A 12005-nucleotide genomic window follows, 5' to 3' on the forward strand; every position below is an offset into this window, starting at 1 on the left:
TGGGGTGAAGAGAGTGGTGAGAGTAAGTGAGTTTGGAAAGGAGACCTATGTGAGGAAGTACTTGGAGAGATTGAGTGCAGAAAGGAAAAAGGTGTGAGCAAATGACCTAAGGGGAGTGGGGGAGGAATGGGATGTATTTAGGGAAGCAGTAATGGATTGAGCAAAAGATGCTTGTGGCATGAGAAAGGTGGGAGGTGGGCAGAGAAAGAGTAGTGAGTTTTATGATGAAGAAGTAAGATTGTTAATGAAAGAGAAAAGAGAGGCATTTGGACGATTTTTGCAGGGAAATAATAGTGCAAGTAACTGAGAGATGTATAAAAGAAAGAGGCAAGGGGTCAAGAGAAAGGTGCAAGAGGTGAAAAAGAGGGAAATGAGAGTTGGGGTGAGAGTGTCGTTAGATTTTAGGGTAAATAAAAAGATGTTTTGGAAGGATGTAAATACATATTTTGAAGGTTTGTTGAATGTGTTTGATGATAGAGTGGCAGATATAGGGTGTTTTGGTCGAGTGGTGTGCGAAGTGAGAGGGAATGATTTTTGAACAGAGAAGAGGTAGTGAAAGCTTTGCAGAAGATGAAAGCAGGCAAGGCGGGGGGTTTGGACGGTATTGCAATGGAATTTATTGAAAATTGGGTGACTGTGTTGTTGACTGATTAGTGAGGATAGTCAATGTATGTATGGTTCATGGTGAAGTGCCTGAGAATTGGCGGAATGCATGTATAGTGCCATTGTACAGAGGCAAAGGGGATAAAGTTGGGTGTTCAAATTACAGAGGTATAAGTTTGTTGAGTTTTCCTGGGAAATTATATGTGAGGGGTATTGATTGAGAGGGTGAAGGCACGTACAGAGCATCAGATTGGGGAAGAGCAGTGTGGTTTCAGAAGCGGTAGAGGATGTGTGGATCAGGCGTTTGCTTTGAAGAATGTATGTGAGAGATACTTAGAAAAACAAGTGGTTCTGTATGTAGCATTTATGGATCTGGAGATATATGATAGAGTTGATAGAGATGCTCTGTGGAAAATATTAAGAGTATATGGTGTGGGAGGCAAGTTGCTAGAAGTGAAAAGTTTTTATCGAGGATGTAAGGCATGTGTGCGTGTAGGGAGAGAGGAAAGTGATTGGTTCTCAGTGAATGTCGGTTTGCGGCAGGGGTGCATGTCTCCATGATTGTTTAATTTGTTTATGGACGGGTTTTTAGGGAGGTGAATGCAAAAGTTTTGGAAAGAGGGGCAAGTATGCAGTCTGTTGTGATGAAAGTTCTTGGGAAGTGAGTCAGTTGTTGTTCGCTGATGATATAGCGCTGGTGGCTGATTTGGGTGGGAATCTGCAGAAGTTGGTGACTGAGTTTGGTAAAGTGTGTGAAAGAAGAAAGCTGAGAGTGAATATGAATAAGAGCAAGGTTATTAGGCTCAGTAGGGTTGAGGGACAAGTAAATTGGGGGGTAATTTTGAATGGAGAGAAATTGGAGGAAGTGAAATGTTTTAGACATCTGGGAGTGGATTTGGCAGCAGATGGAACCATGGAAGCGGAAGTAAGTCACAGAGTGGGGGAGGACGCGAAGGTTCTGGGAGCGTTGAAGAATGTGTGGAAGGCGAGAACGATATCTCGGAAAGCAAAAATGGGTATGCTTGAAGGAATAGGGGTTCCAACAATATTATATAGTTGTGGGTCATGGGCTATAGATAGGGTTGTGCGGAGGAGGGTGGATGTGTTGGAAATGAGATGTTTGAGGTAGTTTGATCGAGTAAGTAATGAAAGGGTAAGAGAGATGTGTGGTAATAACAAGTGTTTGGTTGAGAGAGCAGAAGAGGGTGTATTAAAATGGTTTGGTCACATGGAGAGAATGAGTGAGGAATGGTTGACAAAGAGGATATATGTGTCAGAGGTGGAGGGAACGAGTGGAGGTGGAAGGATGGAGTGAAAAAGATTCTGAGCGATCGGGGTCTGAACATGCAGGAGGGTGAAAGGCGTGTAAGGAATAGAGTGAATTGGAAGGTTGTGGTATACCGGGGTCGACGTGCTGTCAGTGGATTGAACCAGGGCATGTGAAGCGTCTGGGATAGACCATGGAAAGTATTATGGGGCCTGGATGTGGGAAGGGATCTGTGGTTTCGATTTATTACACATGACGGCTACAGACTGAGTGTGAACAAATATGGCCTTTGTTGTCTTTTCCTAGCGGTACCTCGCGCGCACGCTGGGGGAGGGGGGTGCCATTTCATGTGTGGCGGGGTGGGGGTGGGAATGGATGAAGTTAGCATGTATATATATATATATATATATATATATATATATATATATATATATATATATATACACACACACATGTACATACTCATACATGCTAACTTCATCCATTCCCACCGCCATATATATATATATATATATATATATATATATATATATATATATATATATATATATATATATATATATATATATATATATATATATATATATATATATATATATATATTTTTTTTTTTTTTTTTTCATACTATTCGCCATTTCCCGCGATAGCGAGGTAGCGTTAGGAACAGGGGACTGGGCCTTTGAGGGAATATTCTCACCTGGCCCCCTTCTCTGTTCCTTCTTTTGGAAAATTAAAAAAAAAAACGAGAGGGGAGGATTTCCAGCCCCCCGCTCCCTTTCCTTTTAGTCGCCTTCTACGACACGCAGGGAATACGTGGGAAGTATTCTTTCTCCCCTATCCCCAGGGATGAAATATATGTCTGTGTATGTATATCTATGTATACGTTGAAATGTATAGGTATGTATATGTGCGTGTGTGGGCGTTTATGTATATACGTGTGTATGTGAGTGGGTTGGGCCACTCTCTGTCTTTCCTTGCGCTACCTCGCTAACGAGGGAGACAGCGATAACGTATAATACACACACACACACACACACACACACACACACACACACACACACACACACACACACAGACACATATATATATATATATTCCATGTGTGGCGAGGTGGCAATGGAAATGAATAAAGGCAGAAAGTGTGAATTGTGTGCATGGGTATATATGTATGTGTCTGTGTGTGTATATATATGTGTACATTGAGATGTATAGGTATGTATATTTGCGTATATGGACGTGTGTGTATATACATGTGTATGGGGGTGGGTTTGGCCATTTCTTTCGTCTGTTTCCTTGCGCTACCTCGCAAACGCGGGAGACAGCGACAAAGCAAAATAAAATATATATATATAAAATATATATATATATATATATATATATATATATATATATATATATATATATATATATATATATATATATATATATTTTTTTTTTTTTTTTTTTTTTTTTTCATACTATTCGCCATTTCCCGCGTTTGCATATATATATATATATATTACTGGACTCTACCCGCTCGAGGTTAAATCCCAAGGGTTATATAATCACCTTTGGTGACTGGAGCACCATCTCGGCAAAGAACTTTTCATACTAAAGGAGTCCACATTTCACTGGTACTGGAAGTAGCTTTGAAGCTGCAGAAGCATCTTCAGAGAGTGTTTCTAGGGTTATATCATGATAATAATGAAGTACATATACTATATGAGGCTCCTGCAGCATCCAGGAGCCGGTCGGGACCATAGGTCTTAGTGAAGTGGTGATGCGAGGGCAAATGAGCAGTGAGTGCTCAGTTCCTCGTTCTAATGATTGCTTTATTGGCATAAAGGGTCTTTAGATATGTTGCAACGATGTTTATGGTGTTGCAGAAATGAATGATGTCCAGGGCGTAGCCGGTAGAGTGTGAATTGTGTTTGGGGAGTGTGGCATCTGATGGATGGATATTTCGTCTCAAGGGGTCTAAATCTTAATCAATACACATTGTATTAGTCATATTTCGCAGGGACTGAGATGAAACCTTTAAAAACATTAATACAAATCAACTGTTGTGTCACCTGTATCATCGCCCTCGAGGTCATCAGTTGCCTTTAAATATTCCTTGGAATATTTCCTTGAGTCTTTTATGATTATAATACATATTGACGCTCATACCCTGAGTCGCGGCTCATATATCATCCCGTGTGTTGGCAAAACATCGTAGAAAACGAGGCACAGAACATATTGCGATTGCTTGTAGGGTAGCACGGCCTCATTTACCCATTTCCATAAAGTGTTACAGGACGAGACATCATTACAAGGTGTTGCTGTCTCATTGATACTAGGCTGTGAGCTGCATGCGCGCGTCGACGGTAAAGGAAAGGTGGGTATAAAAGGCGGAAGGCCACGGCTGAGACAGCAGTCTCCTCGCCTACTCCCACAGTCAAGATGCGCGCAACCCTCTCTCTTCTCGCCCTCTGCCTCGCTTTCGGTACGAGTTCATCTTGTGATTTTGTTTGGGAATATATATATATATATATATATATATATATATATATATATATATATATATATATATATATATATATATATATATATATATATATATATATATATATATTATCCACATTTCTCATGGTGATATTATATATATAAGATTTTCATAGAAATAAAAAATATCTACATTTCCGACAGAGAACTAGGTTTGAGGTCAAAAGAAACTATTATTTCAGGTTCACTCCCTCGAACAATTGTAAGGCAATCTGTAATTCAGTGAACCTGTTGAATTTCGAAGAGTCTGATTTCTAGATCCTGTTAGAGCGATAAAAAATCTTCAGATAAGCCACAGAAGATCTTGCTTGTAGATCTTGCTTGTTTGCGTTTGCTATTATCGTAATTTGATCAAAATTGCTAATTTATGAGACAGGTCGTTCGTAGAGGTATCGAACCATAATTTTCAGGACTGCTAGTCTTACTTTATTCTGTCTCGCCGATACTAAGCTTCCGGGCTGAAGTTGATATCTTTTCCTTACATTTGCTGTATGTCTTTACTTACACTTATTTTAACGTTATTTTTTCCCCCTCTGCGTTTCCCACCCTTTCCCCATTCATAAAACTCTAGGGACATATTTCCCGGTGGTTGCCCCTCCCCTTTTTCTCCCCCCATTCAAGGCTAAGCCTTACCATAAAAAGAAGTTTGATTCTTGTCACTTTTAAAAGAACGATGCGGCAGACCCCTGAGATGCGGGGATGTCGGATCCATTGAACGATGGCTTATGGATGTCTTCAACAACAGCTCTAGGATGAATACAGGATATGCAGTTGAGGATTTAGGTTTACATACGAGTAATCAGAGTCACTCCAAGACTTCGCGTTACTGGAATCATTCCTTCTTCATAGGAAAATGCGTCTGAGGACGAAACATTACCTGGTTTCTTTTGTAAAGGCGGTTGTGTTAATGGCCATATTCTCTTCCCCATCCTACCAGGCATGGCCGTCAGCTCCTCTGATAAGGAAATTGAGGAAACTCCCAGGGTAAGTCGCACCAACTACTCACTCCAAATGATTATATTGAAATATCTCATGTACGAGAGATAACCATAAGATAAAGAGGCTGATATCATTTTGATATTATATTATGGCCGCCATCAGGAAAAACGAGGATTTAATCGACCCTTCACTGGCGGCCATGGTGGCGTCGGCTACGGTGGTGGCGGCTACCTGATCGTTGGTGGCGGTGGTGGTGGCGGCCACGGAGCCAGCTCTGCAGATATCGCCAATCAAGCTGCAGCTCAGGCTAGTGCTGCTGCCGCAGGTCTTCAGGGAGCTTCAGGTGCAGCTGCGGGAGCCGCAGCTAACCAGGCAGCTGCAGTTGCAGCAGCTGCAGCGCAGACAGCGAAGGCCGCAGCCGCCCAGAAGCAGTCCCAGGCCGCACAGATCACACAGGCTGCCCAGGGAGCGCAGGCCGCAGCCTTCGCAGAGTCTTCACTCTCTGGACAAGCCTTCGCCGCCGAGCAGGCGGCAGAGAACGCGTACAACTTGGCCTTAAAGGTAGCCAACGACTTGGCCGCCGCCCGGCAGGAGGCTAGGGCAGTTGTCGCTCAAGCTTTCCAAGCCCTGCAGGCTTCCAGAGCAGTACGGGCTGTGCAGGCAAGCATGGCCGCGCAGGCTCAACAGGCCGCCAACTCCCTCCAACAGCAGCAGGTTGTTGTTATCAGTGACCTGCGCTCGGCACAGGGAGCAGCAGCACAAGCCCAGGGAGCAGCGGCCAAGGCTCTGGCTAAGGCCAAGGGCACCGGCGGGGGCTACGGCGGCGGATACGGCCATGGCTACCACTGAGGGCACTAAGACAACAGGGGCGAGCACCACCTGACACTCCTCTGCCAACAGGTGCAGGTAGAGTGGGCGAGAAGCAGACAGCCGTCGTCGTCACCAGGGGCCAGGTGGAACATCAATACTGTATACAGAACTGTGAAAAATTCTCCCACTTTTAGAGTAATCCAAAAATTTCTTAATAAAAGTTTGGATCAATGTTTCTTTTACTTGAATATTCGACTTATTGTATAGTTCATATGATAATTCACACATATTTCATGAGGCTTGTCGACTAAGCCTGTTTATATATAAATACGACGGATATGATAATTCCAAGTTCATAGAGCATGGAGTGAATTTGAGCTATGTGGAATATATATACAACATTACACAAATGAAGAATTATGCGAGTCGGTATTTCTCACATAGTTCCACCTGGAAATGAAATAGAATAAGTCTTTCACATGACCATTCTGTAACTGATACCAGTGCCCATAGCACGGTACCAGGTCACGCCCATGGCCAGTATGTATTGATAACCAAGGCACGGGAGTATAGGTATTACTGGGCTTAGTGTAGGGTTGCACCACAAGGCTGTAACATTTGGAGTACAGTTTCTTCAAAGAATTTATCTTTGATGGAATCTACATTTTCCTGCCACGGGAAGCAGCGCAGCCATAGGCTGCAGATTCCTTTAGAAAGGGGACCTCGATGACACTATAGATATTGTTCCTGGTTTAATGATAATTTGATAACTGCAAACAAGGAAATATGTAAATTGTCAGTTACCTTACCCTTTTTGTCACATAACCATCTATACTTAAGAAAAAATTGATTAACCCACACAATCCAACTTTCAGGATATAACCCCTCTAACATGATAAAGAGCGTCTTATGGCGTTGTGTCTAAGGTTCGTGATGAAGTAAGTTGCTTTTAGCTTTGAAATTATGATATGAATTACATAACGACAAACACTATACCGTCAACAACAAAAGATAATGTGATGTATCGTTTAATGTTATGTGTGTGCGTCAGTCCGCCATATATATATATATATATATATATATATATATATATATATATATATATATATATATATATATATATATATATATATATATATATATATATATATATATATATATATGTCATTCATATTATACTTAATCGCTGTTTTTTCTTCGTCAGCGAGGTAACGCAAAGAAACAGACGAAGAATGGCCCAACCACTCATATACACATATATATACATGAACGCCCATACACACACATATATACATACATATACATTTTAACGTATACATGCATAAACATTTCAACGTATACATACATATACATTTCGACGTATGCATACATATACATACACAGGCATATACATATATACACATGTACATATTCATACTTGCTACATTCATCCATTTCTATCCACACCCCGCCACACAGGAAAAAAGCTTTCACCCCTTCCCCTCCAGCGGGGTAGCGCCAAGAAAAGACAAAATGGCCACATTACCTGTTAATTGATAGGCGTGTAAAAGAGAGACATTTTGATGTTAATGTGCTGAGAGGGGCAGCTGGATTGGTCTGATCACTATCTTGTGGTGGCGAAGATGAAGAATTGTAGAGGCTTTCAGGAAGGAAGAGAGAATGTTGAGAAGAGAGTGGTAAGCGTAAGTGAGCTTGGAAAGGAGACTTGTGTGAGGAACTATCAGGAGAGGTTGAGTGTAGAATGGCAAAAGGTGAGAGTAAATGACATGGAGGGAGTGGGTAAGGAATGGGATGTATTTAGGGAAGTGGTGATGGCTTGCGCAAAAGATGCATGTGGCATGAGAAAGTTGGCAGGTGGGCAGATTAGAAAGGGTAGCGAGTGGTGGAGTGACGAATTAAGGTTGTCAGTGAAAGACAGAAGAGAGTCATTTGGACGATATTTGCGTTGAAGTAGTGCAAATGACTGGGAGATGTATTAAAGAAAGTGGCAAGAGGTCAAGAGAAAGATGCAAGAGTTGAAAAAGAGGGCAAATGAGGGTTGGCGTGAGAGAGTATCATTAAATTTTAGGGAGAATAAAAAGAGATAACAGGTAGTGATGAAGGGAGAAGGAGATGGAGTGAGTATTTTGAAGGTCTGTTGAATGTGTTTGATGATAGAGTGGAAGATATAGGGTATTTTGGTCGGGGTGGTGTACGAAGTGAGAGGGTCAGGGAGAATGGTTTGGTCAAGAGAGAAGAGATAGTGAAAGCCTTGCGGAAGATGAAATCTGGCAAGGCGGCGGGTTTGGATGGTATTGCAGTGGAATGTATTAAAAAAGGGGTACTGTGTTGTTGATTGGTTGGTAAGGATATTCATTGTATTTATGGGCCATGGTGAAGTGTCTGAGGATTAGCGGAATGCATGCATAGTGCCATTGTGCAAAGGCATAGGGGAAATCATATGGGAAGGTATTGATTGAGAGGGTGAAGGCTTTGTGAGATGCTTTGTGGAAGGTATTAAGTGTATGTGGTGTGGAGGTAAGTTGCAAGAAGCCGTGAAAGTTTTTACCTAGGATGTAAGGCATGTGTACGAGTAGGAAGAGGGGAGAGTGATTAGCTCTCAGTGAATGTCGGTCTGTGGCAGGGGTGTGTGATGTCCCCATTATTGTTTAATTTGTTTATGGATGGGGTGGTTAGGGAGGTAGATGCAAGAGTTTTGGAGAGAGGAGCGAGTATGCAGTGTGTTGTGGATGAGAGGGCCTGGTCAGTGAGTCAGTTGTTGTTCGCCGATAATACAGCTCTAGTGGCTGATTTGTGTGAGAAACCGCAGAGGTTTGTGACGGAGTTTGGAAAAATGTGAGAAAGGAGAAGGTTGAGAGTAAATGTGAATAAGAGCAAAGTTATTAGTTTCAGTACGGTTGAGGGACAAGTAAATGGGGATGTAATTTTGAATGGAAAAAAATTGGAGAAGTAAAATGTTTTAGATATCTGGGAGAGGACATAGCAGCGGATGGAACCACGGAAGAAAAAGTGAGTCAGGGTGTAGGAGGGGGCGAAGGTTCTGGGAGCGATGAAAAATGTGCAGAAAGAGAGAACATTATCTCGGAGAGCAAAAATGGGTATGTTTGAAGGAATAGTAGTTCCAACAATTTTATAGTTGCGAGGCATGGGTTATAGATAAGAATGTGGAGGACGGTGGATGTGTTGGAAATGAGATGTTTGAGGACAATATGTGGTGTGAGGTGGTTTGGTCGAGTAAGGGTAAGAGAGATGTGTGGAAATAAAAAGAGTGTGATTGAGAGAGAAGATGGTGCGTTAAAATGGTTTGGACATATGGAGAGAATGAGTGAGGAAAGACTGACAAAGAGGATATATGCGTCAGAGGTAGCTTGAAGGAGAAGCGGGAGACCAAATTAGTGGTGGAAGGATGAAGTGAAAAAGATTTTGAGCGATCGGGGCCTGAACATACAGAAGGGTGAAAGGCGTGCAAGGAAAAGAGTGAATTGGAACGATGTGGTATACCGGGGTCGACGTTATACGCAGAAAAACTAACGTAATATTTTACATTAATTTCTTGTTAGGATATCAGTTCTAGGCACTAACTCATCAGGAAAACAAACGAGAGGGAACTCGAGTTTAATTGCTTTGTTTCAGCAGGACGTATCATACGATAATATCTTTCTTTTTTGGAAAAAAAGGCCTCATTGATCTTATGATCACAAGGACAAGCCTTCGTGAACCAGATTACTTTGCTTCCGATGCACACTTCAAGATTTTTTTTTTTTTTTTGTTTGTTATCCACGAGCAGTCCCGTGACTTTTTTGTTGTTGTTCTAGATGAAGTATGAAAAATGAAAAGCTTTGGTGGATGGACCGGGAAGGTGGCCGCCGCCTCATTGTAAAATCCTGGTTATTTATTCGTAAAATGCATTCCATACTGAGAAGAGTATTATATTAGATATGTCCGTTACCCAAACTTCTGATGTCGAACTATATAAAGTGCTTGTGTCCGATATGAAAGACTATTTTTTCTTAATATTTATTGGTATATGAACTCACTTAACTAGTGCTCGACACTTGGAATATCCAATACAGCAGAACCTCAAAAAACTTGAATGATTCAGTTCGTAAACTTGACAGAAGTGTGACTGATTCATTTGGAAAGGGAGAGTACACACTCACAGGAATATCATTCATCCTAATTATTTCCAGAATTCTTACTTTTTATACGACTGTCTGTGTGATAACCTCGTCTACACCTGCCCGGTAATAAATGAAACATCCATCATCAGTTGGTCAAGTGTACATGATAATTATCTAGATTCATTCTGGCAAGGTTCTGGTGCATTCCTCCTTAACGATACTGTTGATCACCTTTAGTGATAGTTGCCGAATCCGCTACTACCTTTGGCCTTGTGCAGAGCCTTGGACGATGCTGCCGTAGCTTGTGCAGCTGCTGCCTGTGCTGATTTTAAATCGTTGATTGAAAGATTCTGCTGCTGGTTGAGGGAGTTGGCTGCCTGTTGAGCTTCCCAAGCCATGGATGCTTGAGAGGCACGAACCGCCCGGGCATGTTGCAGCGCCTGGTATGTTTGGGTAACTAGCGCCTGAGCCTCTGCATGGGCGGCGTCGATGTCGTTAGCCGTCGCTACGGCAAAATTGTATGTGTTCATGGCTTCCTCTTCGGCGACAGTGGCTAGCTGGGTCTTGGCGGCTTCCTGAAAGGCTGCGGCCTGTGCTCCCTGAGCAGCCTGAGTGATTTGTGCAGCCTGATTGAGTTTGCTTGCTGCTGCGGCCTGAGCTGTCCGAGCTGCGGCTGAAGAAACTGCAGCTGCTCTACTAGCTGCAGCTCCATATGCGGCAGCAGCGGATGCCGATTGGCCAGCGGCAACAGCGGTAGCTTGATTAGCTGCCTGGTTGGCGACTTCGGATGCAAAGGCTCCGTGGCCACCACCACCTACCACGTGGTAGCCTGCGCCGCCACTGGTGTAGCTCCCGGAATATTGGCTGCCGCCGTGTCCGCGCTTCTCCTGTAGATTAAGGAAGGACGTATGATGGTGATGACCATAGTCTATTGTATTTAGAAAAGTTTCTCATATAGGAGCAGTATAACATTTGCATGAACAGAACTGTAAAAAGATTAGACAATTATGATTTAATGGATTCCTCGTATCACAACAAACAAAGAAAGAGAAATTACAAAGTGAGGTTTGATTTAGACATTACAGAAAATGGAAAAAGAATGGATTGCTAGGATCGTCCAGGTTCCGTTCTCCAAGACTAAAGCTCGTTCGGTTCCCTCCGACTTCCTGGCTCTGTGCAGTTTGCTCGCGTCTCTGTATTATTAAAGCTTGGATGCCCCAAGAGCGACTTTAAAAAACTTTTAACAGCCTCATCTCATAAAATGAGCAACCTCGTAAACTTATTATTTCTTTCGTACATAAACTTTATCAAGATATGTTTGATTGACCTAAATCATTTCTAATGAATGATATTTTGATATAAGGGTTTTCAATTGAGAGGTGCCAACACTTTGTCAAAAGTACAAGTACTTGTGGTAGTTTTAGTATGCAAGTATCACAGTGGTGATATTTTTTCTTTGTTTATGAAGTTATGAAATTAGTACCCATCACTCGCTCATCCGTCACCCTGTTCATGTACTTACTCGCACTGACTGCTGGACTTCATCGGCGATAGTCACGCCTGTAATAGAAAAAAGGACATATTTGATGAAGATGATATTGAGTCAGTCAGTAAGCATTAGAATGGCATACTAACGAGACTGTAGTCAGAATGGTTTTCAGATTTTTTTTTTCTTGTTTAACTTACCCAAACAGAGGATAGCGACGAGGGTCTTGAGGCAACCCATGTTGGCGGGAGACAGA

At 42.2% G+C, this 12005-nt stretch overlaps 2 protein-coding genes across 2 annotated transcripts; one reads left to right on the top strand and one right to left on the bottom strand.

The window, feature by feature from the left end:
- Positions 1-4266: 4266 nt before the first annotated feature.
- On the top strand, positions 4267-6332 carry LOC139766808 (uncharacterized). The gene is made up of 3 exons (XM_071695727.1): positions 4267-4334; positions 5331-5377; positions 5495-6332. The coding sequence occupies exons 1-3, from the start codon at positions 4292-4294 to the stop codon at positions 6179-6181; spliced, it is 777 nt and encodes a 258-aa protein (XP_071551828.1). The 5' UTR covers positions 4267-4291; the 3' UTR covers positions 6182-6332.
- A 3819-nt stretch (positions 6333-10151) lies between these two features.
- On the bottom strand, positions 10152-12005 carry LOC139766810 (uncharacterized). The gene is made up of 3 exons (XM_071695730.1): positions 11950-12005; positions 11786-11823; positions 10152-11150 (listed from the first exon to the last, which is right to left on the bottom strand). The coding sequence occupies exons 1-3, from the start codon at positions 11987-11989 to the stop codon at positions 10497-10499; spliced, it is 732 nt and encodes a 243-aa protein (XP_071551831.1). The 5' UTR covers positions 11990-12005; the 3' UTR covers positions 10152-10496.

Source organism: Panulirus ornatus, chromosome 58, assembly GCF_036320965.1.
Source record: "Panulirus ornatus isolate Po-2019 chromosome 58, ASM3632096v1, whole genome shotgun sequence".
Taxonomy (NCBI): domain Eukaryota; kingdom Metazoa; phylum Arthropoda; class Malacostraca; order Decapoda; family Palinuridae; genus Panulirus; species Panulirus ornatus.

Bases quoted from the DNA above. Each gene is read 5' to 3' on its own strand.
- LOC139766808 (XM_071695727.1), top strand. From the start codon at position 4,292: ATGCGCGCAACCCTCTCTCTTCTCGCCCTCTGCCTCGCTTTCG. The intron at 4,335-5,330 runs GTACGAGTTCAT...CCATCCTACCAG, and splicing joins CGCCCTCTGCCTCGCTTTCG to GCATGGCCGTCAGCTCCTCT. The intron at 5,378-5,494 runs GTAAGTCGCACC...GGCCGCCATCAG, and splicing joins AAATTGAGGAAACTCCCAGG to GAAAAACGAGGATTTAATCG.
- LOC139766810 (XM_071695730.1), bottom strand. From the start codon at position 11,989: ATGGGTTGCCTCAAGACCCTCGTCGCTATCCTCTGTTTGG. The intron at 11,824-11,949 runs GTAAGTTAAACA...TTTCTATTACAG, and splicing joins CGTCGCTATCCTCTGTTTGG to GCGTGACTATCGCCGATGAA. The intron at 11,151-11,785 runs GTAAGTACATGA...CTTAATCTACAG, and splicing joins AAGTCCAGCAGTCAGTGCGA to GAGAAGCGCGGACACGGCGG.